The sequence below is a fragment of the Arachis ipaensis genome, chromosome B8, assembly GCF_059453495.1.
Source record: "Arachis ipaensis isolate K30076 ecotype BB chromosome B8, ASM5945349v1, whole genome shotgun sequence".
Lineage (NCBI taxonomy): Eukaryota > Viridiplantae > Streptophyta > Magnoliopsida > Fabales > Fabaceae > Arachis > Arachis ipaensis.
Genome location: NC_142443.1, coordinates 38,470,344 through 38,484,581, shown reverse-complemented (window position 1 = coordinate 38,484,581; position 14,238 = coordinate 38,470,344). Strand labels below are relative to the sequence as shown.

Genomic DNA, 14,238 nt, shown 5'->3' with positions numbered 1-14,238 from the left:
CGGGATCGAAAGGGTTTAGGAATTTCTTTTTGTCTACTTCATTGTATTCTACTTCTGTGATATATTATTATATTCTGAACATTTATTTTTAATAAAATAATTTGTTGATTTTTGGTAATTTTAGATTTATTTTTTAATAAGAGTTTTAATTTGATTACTGATCGTAGCTTAAATGATCCAAAAAATTTTTTAAAAAAAACTACTATAAGATTTATCGACGGATAAATTCGACAGTAACTTGGCGCCTAAAAACATGAAATCTCTCCAAAGTTAACGTCGGATTAATCTAACGGTAACCATCAACTCAGTCTCGACAAATCCATTAAAAAAACAAAAAAGAATCCGCCAGTAATTAGTGTCGGATGAAAATAATTCACCGATAAACAGTTTTCAGTATACCGTCAAATTCAGGACGATAGTAAATCTGATGATACTCAACGTTTTTCTTGTAGTGTAACGAACTTAGGATATTAGAAACTCGAAATAAGAGGATGACGGTAACATCATGTCTCCAACCTACTCTTTACAATTTTGTTCAGATAATTTCTATATTCAGAAGAACAAAAACACTTATAAACAATAACTTAAAAATGGGTAAAATACTAAATTGGTCCCCTTGTATTTGGGCGTAATTCTGTTTTGGTCTTTAAGGTTTAAAGTGTCATATTTGAATCTAAAAAAGTTTCATTTAACTTCAATTTAATCCCACTGTAAGGTCAAAGTTAGATAATTAACGAAATGTCCTACATGACAGTAGTACAAAAACAAGGTCGATAATCTGGGGAATAAGTACAAGCTCCAAAGGCACAAAATTAGCATCAATACTTTTATTTATCATTCTCCCTAGTTCTATAGAAAATATTTCATTTAAATTGTATGAAAAATGATAAATAAATGTATTGATACATTCACAATTAATTTTGTGCCTTTGAGCTTATACTTGTTTTACAAATTATTGATCTTGGTTTTATATTGCTGTCATGTAGGACATTCCATTAATTATTTAACTTTAACCTCACGGTAAGACTACAGTGAAACTAAATAAAATTTTTTTAGATTCAAATATGATACTTTAAACCTTAAGAATTTAAACAGGATTACGTCTTGCCAATTTAGTACTTTATTTTAATAAATACCCTTCATTGTTGTATAAATGCATATGGAAGTATACCAAAAGAGTATAACCAATATGACTATTCTGTGTGTAAATTATAAGTTGAATGTAATTTCTTTGTTTATACGAATTTTATTGATTCATTGTGATGAAACTGGAATTCTACTTGCATTCCTTGACACAGACTCAAAATTCAAGTTAATTTGATTTTTCTAAAAAAGAATACAAAAGAAAACCTTGTGGTTTCGGTAATTCACCAGAAGAATAATGCATTATTCCTGCTAATATTTATTAATGACGGTAATAAAAATGCTGACATAGTTCAATCTCACATAGGAGAGACAGCAACACTATAAAATTAAATGATATTCTCTTTGTTAGTAGGGATTTATCCAAAGCATAGTCATTGATAATAAGAGCATTGGGAAGTGGAATACAGAAAAACTGCTATGGGAGGAGGTGGAATCAATTGCAGAATTATCTGTCTTCCACCCTTCAAATGGAGTTGGGGCTGGTGACGGTGCTACGATTTTTCGGTTTGTCTTGTTCCAGAATCCAATGAGATACGGATTTCCTTGGTAACTGCTCTCATCGAAGGTACTAAATTGTGCATTGGATGGTGCTATACCTGACAGATTATTGTAGGATACATCAAAGACTTCTAAAAAATGCAAGTCCTGTAAATTAAGAGGAATTTGTCCACTTAGATTGTTATATGAAAAATCTAAGGCCTCTATGTTGTATAGCTTGTGGAAGCTTTCAGAAATAGATCCATTCAAATTGTTGTGAGATAAGTTGAGAGCAATAATGCCACTTAGATCTCCTAATTGATAAGGAATCTTTCCTGTCAATTGATTAGACGACAAATCTAAACTCGAAAAAATCCTTATCTTAGTAGTTGCAATTGTATCTGTGCCGGAGCAAAACATGTTCTTATCAAAGCAAGAAGGTATGGATCCGGTGAAGTAATTGCTTGAAAGGTCTAAGATCCAAAGATTTCTTAAACGGCATATTTGACTAGAAAGTTGGCCTTGCAGTTGATTTCCTCTCAACGAAAGTATCCTCAAAGATCCAACCCCATAAATGCTATCAGGAATAGTACCGATAAATCTGTTGTTGCTCAAATCAATGACTTGTGTTGATGACATGTTGAAGCAAGTGCTATCAGGAATAGTACCGATAAATCTGTTGTGGCTCAAATCAATGAATTGTGTTGATGACATGTTGAAACAAGAGGGTATAGAGCCAGATAGTCTATTGAGAGAGAGATCTATGACTTGAAGGTTAAGTTGGCATATGTCATGAGTTATTGGACCTTCAAAGCTATTCCTGGATGCAATTAAGGTGTCAAGCCGAGGTTTTTCATTCAAGGTCTTATTTTCCCGGTGCAAACGAAATAACAATGATATGTTTCCAGAAAAGTTATTTTTCTCCATATTCAACACTCTCAAGTTTGGCATCTCTCCAATTGAAGCGGCAATATGGCCATCAAACAAATTGCTTGATACATCCAAATATTCTAAATGTGGGAAAAAGGAGCCTATGTTATCGGGGAGCTGGCCATCCATCTGGTTGTTTGATATGTCCAATGTATGCACTTGATTCATGTGATATTCTGAATCAATAATGGGTAATGTAAAAGGCCCGCTGAAGTAGTTACCACCAAGTAAAATATACTCTAGTGATACAAGGCTAACAAACGAAAGTAGTGTTGCGATGCTTCCATTTAATCCGTTATATGAGAAATCAATAGTTTGAAGGGATGTCAAGTTGCCAAAACATTCATCTAAAGTTCCTTCGAAATCATTACCACCCAAATCTAGCACTTCAAGCTTCTTCAATCTACACAATCCTACAATTAAATGTTGTAATATTCAATAAATTAAATTCATTAGAACAAGAACAACAATGAAATCATACGAATAATAGTTAAGGAAAAGCATGGGCTATATTGGTAAGATTTTAATTTTGATATACTGATGGTAGAAAACGTTTTACACAGTCGTGCAATCAAAATTGGTTTTTTGTATCACTATTCAAACAGTCAATATAAAAGATAGTTATTTTTCTTAATATAGCATTATGTGATTAGATGCACATATAAAACAATTTTACACTGACAGTACATTAAAATTAAATTCTGAAGGATAATTCTAATATGATTTAATCATTTTCTGGACCATGTATATTTGATTATCTCCCTTTATTGTTAGATTTAAATTACTAAGTAACCCTCTCTTTGTTTTTAGATTCTTTTCTTTTAAAAAAATGTTCAATACAATAAAATAAAACTTATTACAAAAACTGAAAATAAAATACGGAAAGACAAAGTGAACCGAAAAAATTGTACTCTATTTCTACTAGTAAATAATTAAATTTGTCTCTAAAAGATTATTTGTTTTTTAAATTAATCTCTAAATTTTTTTTAATTAAATTCATCTTCAAAGATTTTAAATTAATCATATTAGTTATTCTGTCACTTTTTTTGTTGATGGTATCAAAATTTGTTAATGTAGCACATTAAATAATACCACAACTAACACACACCTAAAAAAACTTTTTATAGTTTGGTATGGTAAAAAAACTTTTTGAAGCACTTCATTTTATATTTGATAAATTAAAAAGCTCATGTGCTTGTACTTACGGCTTTTAAAAATGAGGATAGTTTTAAAAATACCTAAAAGGGAGCTTTTAAAAATTAGCTTGTGTTTATCAAACTAAAAAATCTAATATAACTTCGTTTAGGAATTAATATTAAGATTTAATTTTTACATTAATATTTATTATAGTATTTTAAATTTTAAAAATTATTTTATTAAATACACTTTTTGTTATTTGTACTTATTAAAATTATTTTTAAATTTTTTATTTAATTTATCAAACATAAATACTATAATTTTTAAAAAATAAAAATTTTACTAAACTAAACCTAAATGTATCGAGATACATTCATCGTACCTTTGCCAGGAAAACTACCAACGATATTATTACCGGCAAGAATTAAACTCTTGAGGGATGTGAGACCACACAAGAACTCAATTATGCTCTGGTCGAGGTTATTGTAACTGAGATCTATTGCCTCCAAACTCCTCAATGTTGACATGCTCCTATTATCTTCGAAAGTCCATAACATTACATTTATGAGCCATTAGCAATAAAATATTAAAATTCAATACCTTATTTTGCTAAAAACAACAAATTCAAACACAATTTCATGTTCTCTCTCTTTTATTGATTTACTCTTTTAATTGTTCGGTAACCACTCAAAATGCTCAAACTCAATAAGGCTCGAGGATCCAAGAAGAGCAATAGAAAAACAGATAATCAGAGTGAAGCTGACAAAACAACAAATTAAAGCTGGATCAAGGTTCCAACACCAGGCATTAGAAAAGAAAGCTACATCCTCTTATTAGATATAATGATTCATACATTTAAATTTTTAAAATAAGTAGTCTTATGACTAGGTATTAGTTTTTTTTATAACAAAATAAGTTTAAAGTTCGAACAAATGTTGCATAAGAAAAAATAAAAAAGAAAAAAATTTATGCAAAACTCGTGCTTTAAGTCAAAAGAAACTCGTGAGGAAGCATGTTAAGTATATTTATTTGCATACTTTTAGTCCTTTACAAATTTTTCCTCTAACTTCAACCTTTTGGGTATAAGCTAAGATGAAAACAAAACAAAGCACGGATATTTGTATTAACAGTTCCTTCTTAAGCTTTAGCTTATCTTCCTGACCTCTGTACAGAACTAATCACTCTTTGTGTAGAACATATAAAAGTCAATCAATAATACAAACTATTTGTCGGTTAATATTAATCAAGTTTTTAAAATTTCAATTTTTAACTCATAATAACATTTAAATGAATAGTCTTAAAACACATATCAGAAGAACATTTAAAATAATAAAAAAAAGAACATTCGAATGTAAAATAAAAACTGTTAAATTCATTTTTTTAGGCTAATGTTCAGATAAACTAACACATATAAAAAAAATATTCAAACATCCAAACGAATATAAAAAATCTAAAAAAAAATGATCTGGAAGGGCAATTAAGTTATAATGCTTTCTTAGGATTTTTTTGCTCTGTTAGGTCTTATGTGACAGAGTCTCAAGTACTGATGGGCCAACGTCTATTCTTAGTCAAAGATAGAAGAATTCTCCACTACTTTAAGCAATTATGTATCATCCGCATGGCTGATACAATAAGCGAACAAATGGAACCAAACATCAAGAGCGACAACGAGGATGACAACCCGATCCAATTAGAAGAATGTGACTTTAGCGATGACCTCAAGGGATGCTTCAATAGCTTGGTTGGCCAACTGTTTGCAGACAAAACCTTTTTTATTGGAACAATAGATGTAGCATTCCAGAAATTTTGGGGTAGACCAGACAGTTTCAGAGTAAGTGAGATTGGCCACAATTGTTTATAATTTTTCTTTGATAATGAAATAGAAGCTATGAGAATAGAAAAGGGGCTCAGCATGGCTGTTCAAGGACTTTGTTCTCCATACACATAATGGACAGTTAATATAATTGTTAACAACCAGAAAATTTATAAGTACCCAGTTTGGATGCAATTCTGGGAACTCCCTGATGAGTACCTCAAGACACTAGAGGTGGCTAAGAAGCTGGGTGCAAGAGTTGGCACAGTTTTGGAGGTTAGAATGTTTAATGTCAAAGGGAGAGAAATAAAGATCGTGAAGGGTAAAGTAGAGCTAGATAATGAGAAGATAATTAAAGACGATATGAAGATAACCAAGCCAGACAATTGCATGGCAGAGGTGGTTCTGCGATATGAGAGGGTTAAGGTGGTATGCATGTATTGCGCGAAGATTGGATATCATCACAGAACTTGTAGGATGCTGATGGAGGATACCCGCAACAATAAACAAGGTCAAGATAGAATTGGAGAATGGATAAAAGGAAATCAAATAAGAAAAAGGGTGGAACAAGAAGAAGAGTTTAAGGGGTCGAACTTTCAAGAATCACAAGCAAGTGATGGTATGAGAAAGAAGAAGCCAATGCTGGATTGCCTTGTTGAATGTTTTTCCGGACTTAGCGTTAAAGAAAATAACATAAACAAAGAGAAAAGCACACTTCAAGACAACTTAACCAACATCCAGAATAGTGAGAAGACTAAGGGATAGCAACTTGGAAGAATGAGAAAATTCAAGAACGTAGCAAGAAACAATGGTGGCAAACTAATAGGGGTGTTAGGAGAAAAGAAGGGAATTGAGGTGGATGCTGAAATGGCGAGTCAAAAGAGGAGGTGTTTTGACAAAGATGAAGATTATGCTGAGATGGTGAAGGGTGGCAATCTTTCAATGGCACCTAAGTCACCAAGAGAATAATAGCATGAAATTGTCGGAATTTGGGGAGATCCCTGACAGTCCATTCCCTTAAAGGAATGTGTCAGTCCCACTCCCCCGAAGTTATTTTTTATGTGAAACAAAGAATCAACCTTACTTGGTGGAAAGAAAGCTTAGATCATGTGGTTTTAATTATTGGAGACTTATTGATCCGATTAGTTTATCTGGAGACATGGCTTTAGCATAGAAGGAGAGTGTTGAAGTGTAGATTATCCAGCATGGTGCCTTTTCCAACAGAGTGAAGGATGGTACTAAAAGAGAAGAATGTGGCTTGATTAGAGTTCACCTTAGTACAAATGAAGCTACTAGAGAGACACAGTTTTAGAATATTGCAGCGGAACTACAAAGATTTGGAGGCAACGTTGTGATATTAGGGGACTTCAATGTAATCAAGTATCAAAGTGAGAAACATGGAGGTAGTGCAAAATTCCCTAGTTCTGTGAAAAACTTTAATAGATTTATTGATGATAATGCTTTTATTGATCTAGGAATGATTGGTAAACCTTTCACATGGACCAATAGACGCAAGGGAGATACTTTAATCGAGGAAAGATTGGATAGAGTGATGGCAGGAACACAGTGGAAGGAGATATATAATGTAGCGTTGGTTAGATGACTTACTGAAAATAGTTTAGATCACTCTCACTACTTCTTGACCCCACCAAGGTGGCCGAGAAAGAGACGCTTCAAATTTCAAGAATGTTGGTACAAAAAAAGTGAGGTTAAGTAAATTATTGAAGACGCTTAGAGGATAAAGGTGAAATGATCCTCAATGCATGTTTTGGCACAAAAACTTTTTTAAGGAATGTAGACATAAATTGTTCCATTAAAAAAGACAAAATAAGATTAATTCTAAACAAGAAATTGATGATATTTTGATGAAGTTAGAAGAACTGAGAGTCGCAGGCATTCACAGGGAAAAGGAGATTGATGAACTAGAAGTCCAATTAGAAGTGGCGTATGGGAGGGAAGAAAGTTATTGGAGAGAGAAGTCGAGGTGCAAATGGCTAAAAGAAGGGGATCGCAACACAATTTTTTCACCAGAAATTTCATGCTAGGAACCAGAAAAATAAATGTGGGAACTAGTAGGAAATGATGGTGTGGTTTTTTCCACCTTGGAGGGGATTACAAAAGTATCAGAAGGTTACTTCAAGAGCATCTTCTCTTCTACTAAGAAAGCTAACCCTAATGATGAGTTTTTAGGAGAATTTCAACCTACGATTACAGCTTTCATGAACCGTAAATTGTTGAGATTTGTCTCTATGGAGAAAACTAAGAAAGTGGCTTTCAATGTTTGTCAAGTGTTTCAGGATGGTTTCACAGTAAAATTCTTTCAATACTATTGGGAAGTGGTTAGTTACGATATGTACAAGGCTATCCAAAATTTTTTTAGAAGTGGTAGAATGCTTAAAAACTTTAACCACACGCAAATTTGCCTAATTTCAAAAGTCTCTGATACAAAAGACATGACACAGGTGAGACTTATAAGTCTATCCTCGGTATTTTATAAAATTATCTCCAAAATTATTGTTCATAGAATGCAAGTTATGATGAATAAGATTCTGAGCTCGAATCAAAGTGATTTTTTAAAAGGCAAATTAATTTCAAATAATATTTTAGTTGCTCATGAATGTATGCATTATCTAAAAAATAAGAAAAGTGGGTTGGAGTTTGATATGGCAATAAAGCTTGACATGAGTAAGGCCTATGATAGAGTCAAATGAAACTTTTTATGGTTTATGATGGAAAAGATAGGTTTTCATTATAAATGGATCTCTTTGATTAGAAAATTTGTCTCTACTATTTCTTATTATGTTCTTGTGAAAGGTCAATCGTATGACTTTTATAGGCCATCTAGGGACATTCGACAAGGTGATCCCTTATCATCATATTTCTTTCTAATTTGTGCAGAAGGTCTTTCCTATTTGCTACATAAGGGAGAACAAAATAGTACAATTCAAGGGATTCAAATACATAGAAGAAGTCCATCAGTTAACCACTTATTTTTTGCTAACAATTCTATACTTTTCAATAAGGCATTCTCAAAGTTATGAAACAATATCTTAACCTTCCTCCTGCAATATGAAAGTAGTTGTGGGCAAAAAATCACTCTCAACAAATTAGTAATTTTCTTCAATAAAAATACATTGCCTCAATTAAGGGAACAACTAGCTGCACAATTACAAATCAATCACATAGGAGCACAGGATAAATATCTGGACTTACTCTCTATTGTCCAGCATTCTAAAAATGCCACCTTTGAAATTATCCAGGAAAAGTATAGAAAAGAGTACAAGCATGAAAAAGAAGCTTATTGTCAACTGAGGGAAGGTGAGTTTTGATAAAAGTAATAGGAGAAGAGGTTTCGATATACACCTTATCCTATTCTAAATTGTATGATAACCTACTAGATGATATTCACAGAATTCTTAATCAATTCTGGTGAAAACAGAAAAGGAAAGAACATAAAATGACCTGAATCAGTTGGGAGAAGATGACTAGGCCAGAATCAGAAAGGGCATTGGATTTAAGGATTTAAAGAGCCCATAATCTAGCTCTACTTGGGAAGTGATCCTGGAGGGTGGTTATAAAACCAAATAATTTGCTCACTCAATTGTTGAAAGGCAAGTATTTCAAGCTCAATTCAATACTTAAAGTGGAGAAAAATCCTCAGTCATCTTGGAGCAGGCAGAATTTGCTTGAGGATAAAAAGGTAATAGAAAAAGGTCTCAAATAGAGTATAAGTATTGGAGACAATATGAAGATTTTTAATGATCCATGACTTCTCCTGCCTTACCCTTTTGTTATAAACACCCCCAATTATAACCATTCTGAAGTCTACCGAGTTAAAGACTTATTGACTGCAGATCGTAATTGGAATTGACAATTTTTTTAGATAAATTAAATAAATTTTTAATTTTGATTTTAAATATGACAAAAGTATTCAAAAAGTATCCTATTCTTTTATAATTCACAAACGACTTTTAATTTAACAAAGCATTAAAGCAAATTTTGATTCATAGAAATTATTTCAATTTCTTTTTAAAAAAATTCAGTTATTCAAAATAATTAGAATTAAATATATTTATTTGAGGTAAAATTTTTAAATTTTATTTTTTTAATAATACTTAAAAATTTTGCATCAAAATTAAACATCTAAAGTTATTTTAAATAATATATATTTAATATCAAATTGTTTTTATCATGTTTTTAAATTTTTTAAAAATTTATTTAATTTATCATTTGTAACTTTTAGAATTATTTTTATCTGTGATATAAATTTTTGAATACCATTTTAATTTGATAGTTTAATCTTTGATAAATGGAATTTATTTTTCTCCAATTGACAATTACTCCTGTAACAGCCCAGACCACCCGCTAGCACGATATTGTCCGCTTTGGCACACAAGGCCTCACAGTTTTGCTTTTGACGATAGGGATGCTAGCCGAAGCCCCCCCACACTCACTCGTCAAAACGCGTCATGCTAGGGAGAGGTATCCACACCCTTATAAGGCATGCTTCGTTCCCCTCCCCAATCGATGTGGGCCTTACAATCCACCTCCCTAAGGGAGCCCAGCGCCCTCGCTGGCACATCGATCCGGGTTCTGGCTCTGATACCATCTGTAACAGCCCAGACCACCCGCTAGCACGATATTGTCCGTTTTGGCACACAAGGCCTCACGGTTTTGCTTTTGACAATAGGGATGCTAGCCGAAGCCCCCCCACACTCACTCATCAAAACGCGTCATGCTAGGGAGAGGTATCCACACCCTTATAAGGCATGCTTCGTTCCCCTCCCCAACCGATGTGGGCCTTACATCGGTTGGGGAGGGGAACGAAGCATGCCTTATAAGGGTGTGGATACCTCTCCCTAGCATGACGCGTTTTGACGAGTGAGTGTGGGGGGCTTATGCTATCATCCCTATCATCAAAGGCAAAACCATAAGGCCTTGTGTGCCAAAGCGGACAATATCGTGCTAGCGGGTGTCTAGGCTGTTACAGATGGTATCAGAGGCAGAACCCGGATTGATGTGCCAGCGAGGGCGCTGGGCTCCCTTAGGGAGGTGGATTGTAAGGCCCACATCGGTTGGGGAGGGGAACGAAGCATGCCTTATAAGGGTGTGGATACCTCTCCCTATCATGACGCGTTTTGACGAGTGAGTGTGGGGGGGTTTCGGCTAGCATCCCTATCGTCAAAAGCAAAACTGGGAGGCCATGTGTGCCAAAGCGGACAATATCGTGCTAGCGGGTGGTCTGGGCTGTTACAACTCCACTCTCAAAAGTAGTTATACAATATGCAAGAATATTTATTCCAATTTCAACCCTGAAATATAAAAAAAAATAAAAAAAAAAACTTTTCCTTATCACAAAAGTTAAAAACAAAATATCATTTAAATCACTAAGGATCAAATAGTAAACAATTTAATTAAGCTTTTTTTTTACATAAAATTTTATGTTAAAATCAACTTATAAATAAATTATTTTGTATTAAGATTTTTGTCATAAAAATATTATTTTAAAGTTATTTTCCTAAATTAAAAGTGATAAAATATTTTTTAAAAAAAAAAGAAGTCAAATTTTTTGGCATTTTCAAAAATTTTTAAATAATTTTTTAAAAAGTTAAAAATATATATGTAATTTTTTTTTATAAGTCAAAAAAAAAAATACAGGCTCTAAAATAGTTCATCAATAATTAATGGATTAGACTAGAGTGTACCGGGCTTCGAAATGAATTCTCCAAAACAATTGTAGGATAAATTAAGAGTTCTCAGTTCTCTGAAGGACAGAAACATGGTCCCATTTAAGGTTGGAGAGCCATCACAGTCATATTCTCCGTTGTCATCCGGCAAAGAACCAAGTTTATAGAGAGCATAGAGTGAGAGATGGATGACGCGCCCCGAAGAGGGATGACAAGTGACGCGCTCCCAATCGCAGCAGTTGTTGTTAGGGCCATCCATCCAAGAAGGAAGCAATGAATCATTAGAATAAGCAGCCTTGAATTCAAGCAGTGACCTCTTCTCTTCTGTAAAGCAACCATGGCTATTGATACTCCCATACAATTGAATCAGTGCTATTGCTCCCATCAATACCACCCATGGCTTCTTCCAAGGACACTCCATCTAAGTCAATCAATTAGCCTGCTACTGATCACGGTTTGAGCAAGTTTAGCACGAACAAGTCAAAAATTTGTAATAAGCAAAATGAAATAATTTTTACCCTTCATTATTGAAGATTCATTTGGTCCATATATAAACGTCCAAGTTGGAAACAATTTGTGCATGATAGTGACAAGTAGGCACTGTTATTTGTAAGAGAATTTTGAAAAGAATAATACTACCACAAAAAAGTGAAATTTTGATTAAAAAAAAAACATTAATTTTTTAAGTAAAAAAAATTTCACCAAAATAAATGTTGTCTGATTTATTAAAAAGGTTGAGAATTAATATTTAATTTAAAAATATAAAATAATTAATTTTTAAAAGATTTAAAATTTATTATAAAAAATAAATTAGGTAAAATTTAGATATTAATTTATAGACATCATAAAATTGATCATTTAATAAAAGTGTTTATTTTTTGTTTTATTTTACCCTTTAGCATGGATACTTCGCTGAGTTATCGTATCCGCGTGTCGGACATATTTAGAATATGACACTCGTTCGATAAACGTGTTTATTGTGTTCAATTGTGTCTTAACAAAAAATAAAAAAAATTTCTCTAGACTTTAGACATTCATAAATATAATCACGTGTTTGCTAATCTAACTTTTATTTTCAACATGTATTTTTGAAATGAATTTAAAAATAATATATATTATTATTTATTAAAATATTATTGTAATTTATGTAAAAAATATTTTATATTTTATATATATACACCGTATTTTTATATTTTAAAAAATTTAAAATTTATGTATTCGCGTGTCCCATATTTTATCATATCTCATCTCTGTTAATGTCTATCCGTCATAGCCCTTCAACAAATAAATTTGCTTTCGAAAATCATCTGTTACTTTGTCTCAGTGGTTAATCACTTAATTGTAGTTTCTTGCTTTCTTTCCCCTATTTCGGTCTTTCCTTCTTATTACCTAATATGTTTGAGGAAAATCAACCCCGCTGCTAACGGTTGAGTTAGTAATATCACTGGTTCTTTTTGGTTATTTAACTTAGCTTGAATTGGTTGTTTATTGAAGACAACTTCGATAAATAGATAACGCTGTCAAAAAGAATTCTATTAGGTGTTAGGTGAATGTTACGAGCTTATTATTACTTTGGCTATTAATTAGCTATAAAATTTTGGTAATATTTAAAAGAGAAAGTATGAAGAGATAATAATATTAATGTATAATGTGTACAATAAAAATAAAAAAGAAATTAAAATAATATGATAATTAATTTAATTAATTTTTAATAATTATCCATTTTAAATTCAAATATTAGGGTCATTTTTTTTAACATTAACCCTAATTCTAATTCTCTTTCATCGCCGTTCTTCTTCTTCTTTTCTCTCAGTGCCGACGTCCCCTCTTCCTCCCTCGCGTTGCCACCCTCCACCGCACCAAGCCCCCCCCCGCGTCGCCCTCCTCAATCGCGCCTCAACGAGCGCGTCCTCCCTCGTGTCGTCCTCCACCATGCTGCCGCGACACCGGCCATCGTTAGCGCGGCCGTTGAACCTCGCCACCCCACGCTTCCCAACGGCCTCCTCCCTGCTCGGCACCGGGCTTGTTGTGATCCTGCTCTCTTGACTGACGCCTACCAACACGATAATCTCCTCTTTGCAGTGATGTTTCAATTTTTATGTTCTTCGTGTCATTAATTTTTCAGATTTAAATAAAAGCGTGTTGGATATTTCGTGTTTTTTTTTTTTATGTTTTGGAGTTTCTTTTTCATGAGATTTGATGTTTAATTTACTCCTGTTGAATTTTTTTTCATGGATGAGACTTAGAGAAACTATTATTTTATGGCTTTCAAAAGACCAAAGCTTTTGGGATGATATTAAAAAAGAGCCAAGGTCTTTGATCCTCTTGGTCTCCAACAAGTATCGAATCAGGATTGTTTGCTTATTTTGTGGATGAATATTCATTGATGAAGTGATTAACTAATCATTAAAAATACCTATTAAAAATACCTATTGCAAACTAATCATGTGTAGAGTAATATGAATTGTTCATTGAGCGAATGAAATAGATAGTATATGCATCACATTTGTCAAGAGTTGTCTGGTAGAATAATATGGTTAGTAACTGAAAGTAATAACCTTAGATAAACCAATTGGAAACTATTTATAGTTAATGCTTAATGTCTTTATTTAAGTTGCATTTCGTAGCAAACTTTTACATAATACATAAAAGAAGATTGTGTTAGTAAGTAGTCAACAGATAGGATTTGGATTCTCTAAAGGTTTGAATTTCACTTTAGAGGGTAAATTATAATCTATCACCATTTATTTTAGAGGTGGGACCAAGAGAAAATATGAGAGAGAAAATATTTAATAGTGAGAGATCTCAATTTGTCCTCTAAAGTGAAAATCTAAAATTTAGAGGATCTAAATTCCAACAGATAACACAAAACTTTGTCTAAATAAATATACGTTAGATGTGTGGTTGAATTTCCATTTATTCTCTAACAATTTGGAAGTGATATTGGACATTTTTATACTGCAGATATGGAGATCAGGCTGCTGAGGTGACAAAAGAAGGGTTTGGTGCTGCTGGTCATACTTTGAGTGATGCTTGGACTGCTGTTAA

The 14,238-nt window shown here is 32.8% G+C and overlaps 1 protein-coding gene across 1 annotated transcript; it reads right to left on the bottom strand.

Annotated features, from left to right (window-relative positions):
- Positions 1–1,491: 1,491 nt before the first annotated feature.
- LOC107610919 (uncharacterized) lies at positions 1,492–11,696 on the bottom strand. Its single transcript, XM_016312896.3, has 3 exons — positions 11,209–11,696; positions 4,073–4,228; positions 1,492–2,966 (listed from the first exon to the last, which is right to left on the bottom strand). Exons 1-3 carry the CDS (start codon positions 11,609–11,611, stop codon positions 1,492–1,494), a joined length of 2,034 nt encoding a protein of 677 aa, XP_016168382.2. The 5' UTR covers positions 11,612–11,696.
- Between the last annotated feature and the right edge of the window lie 2,542 nt (positions 11,697–14,238).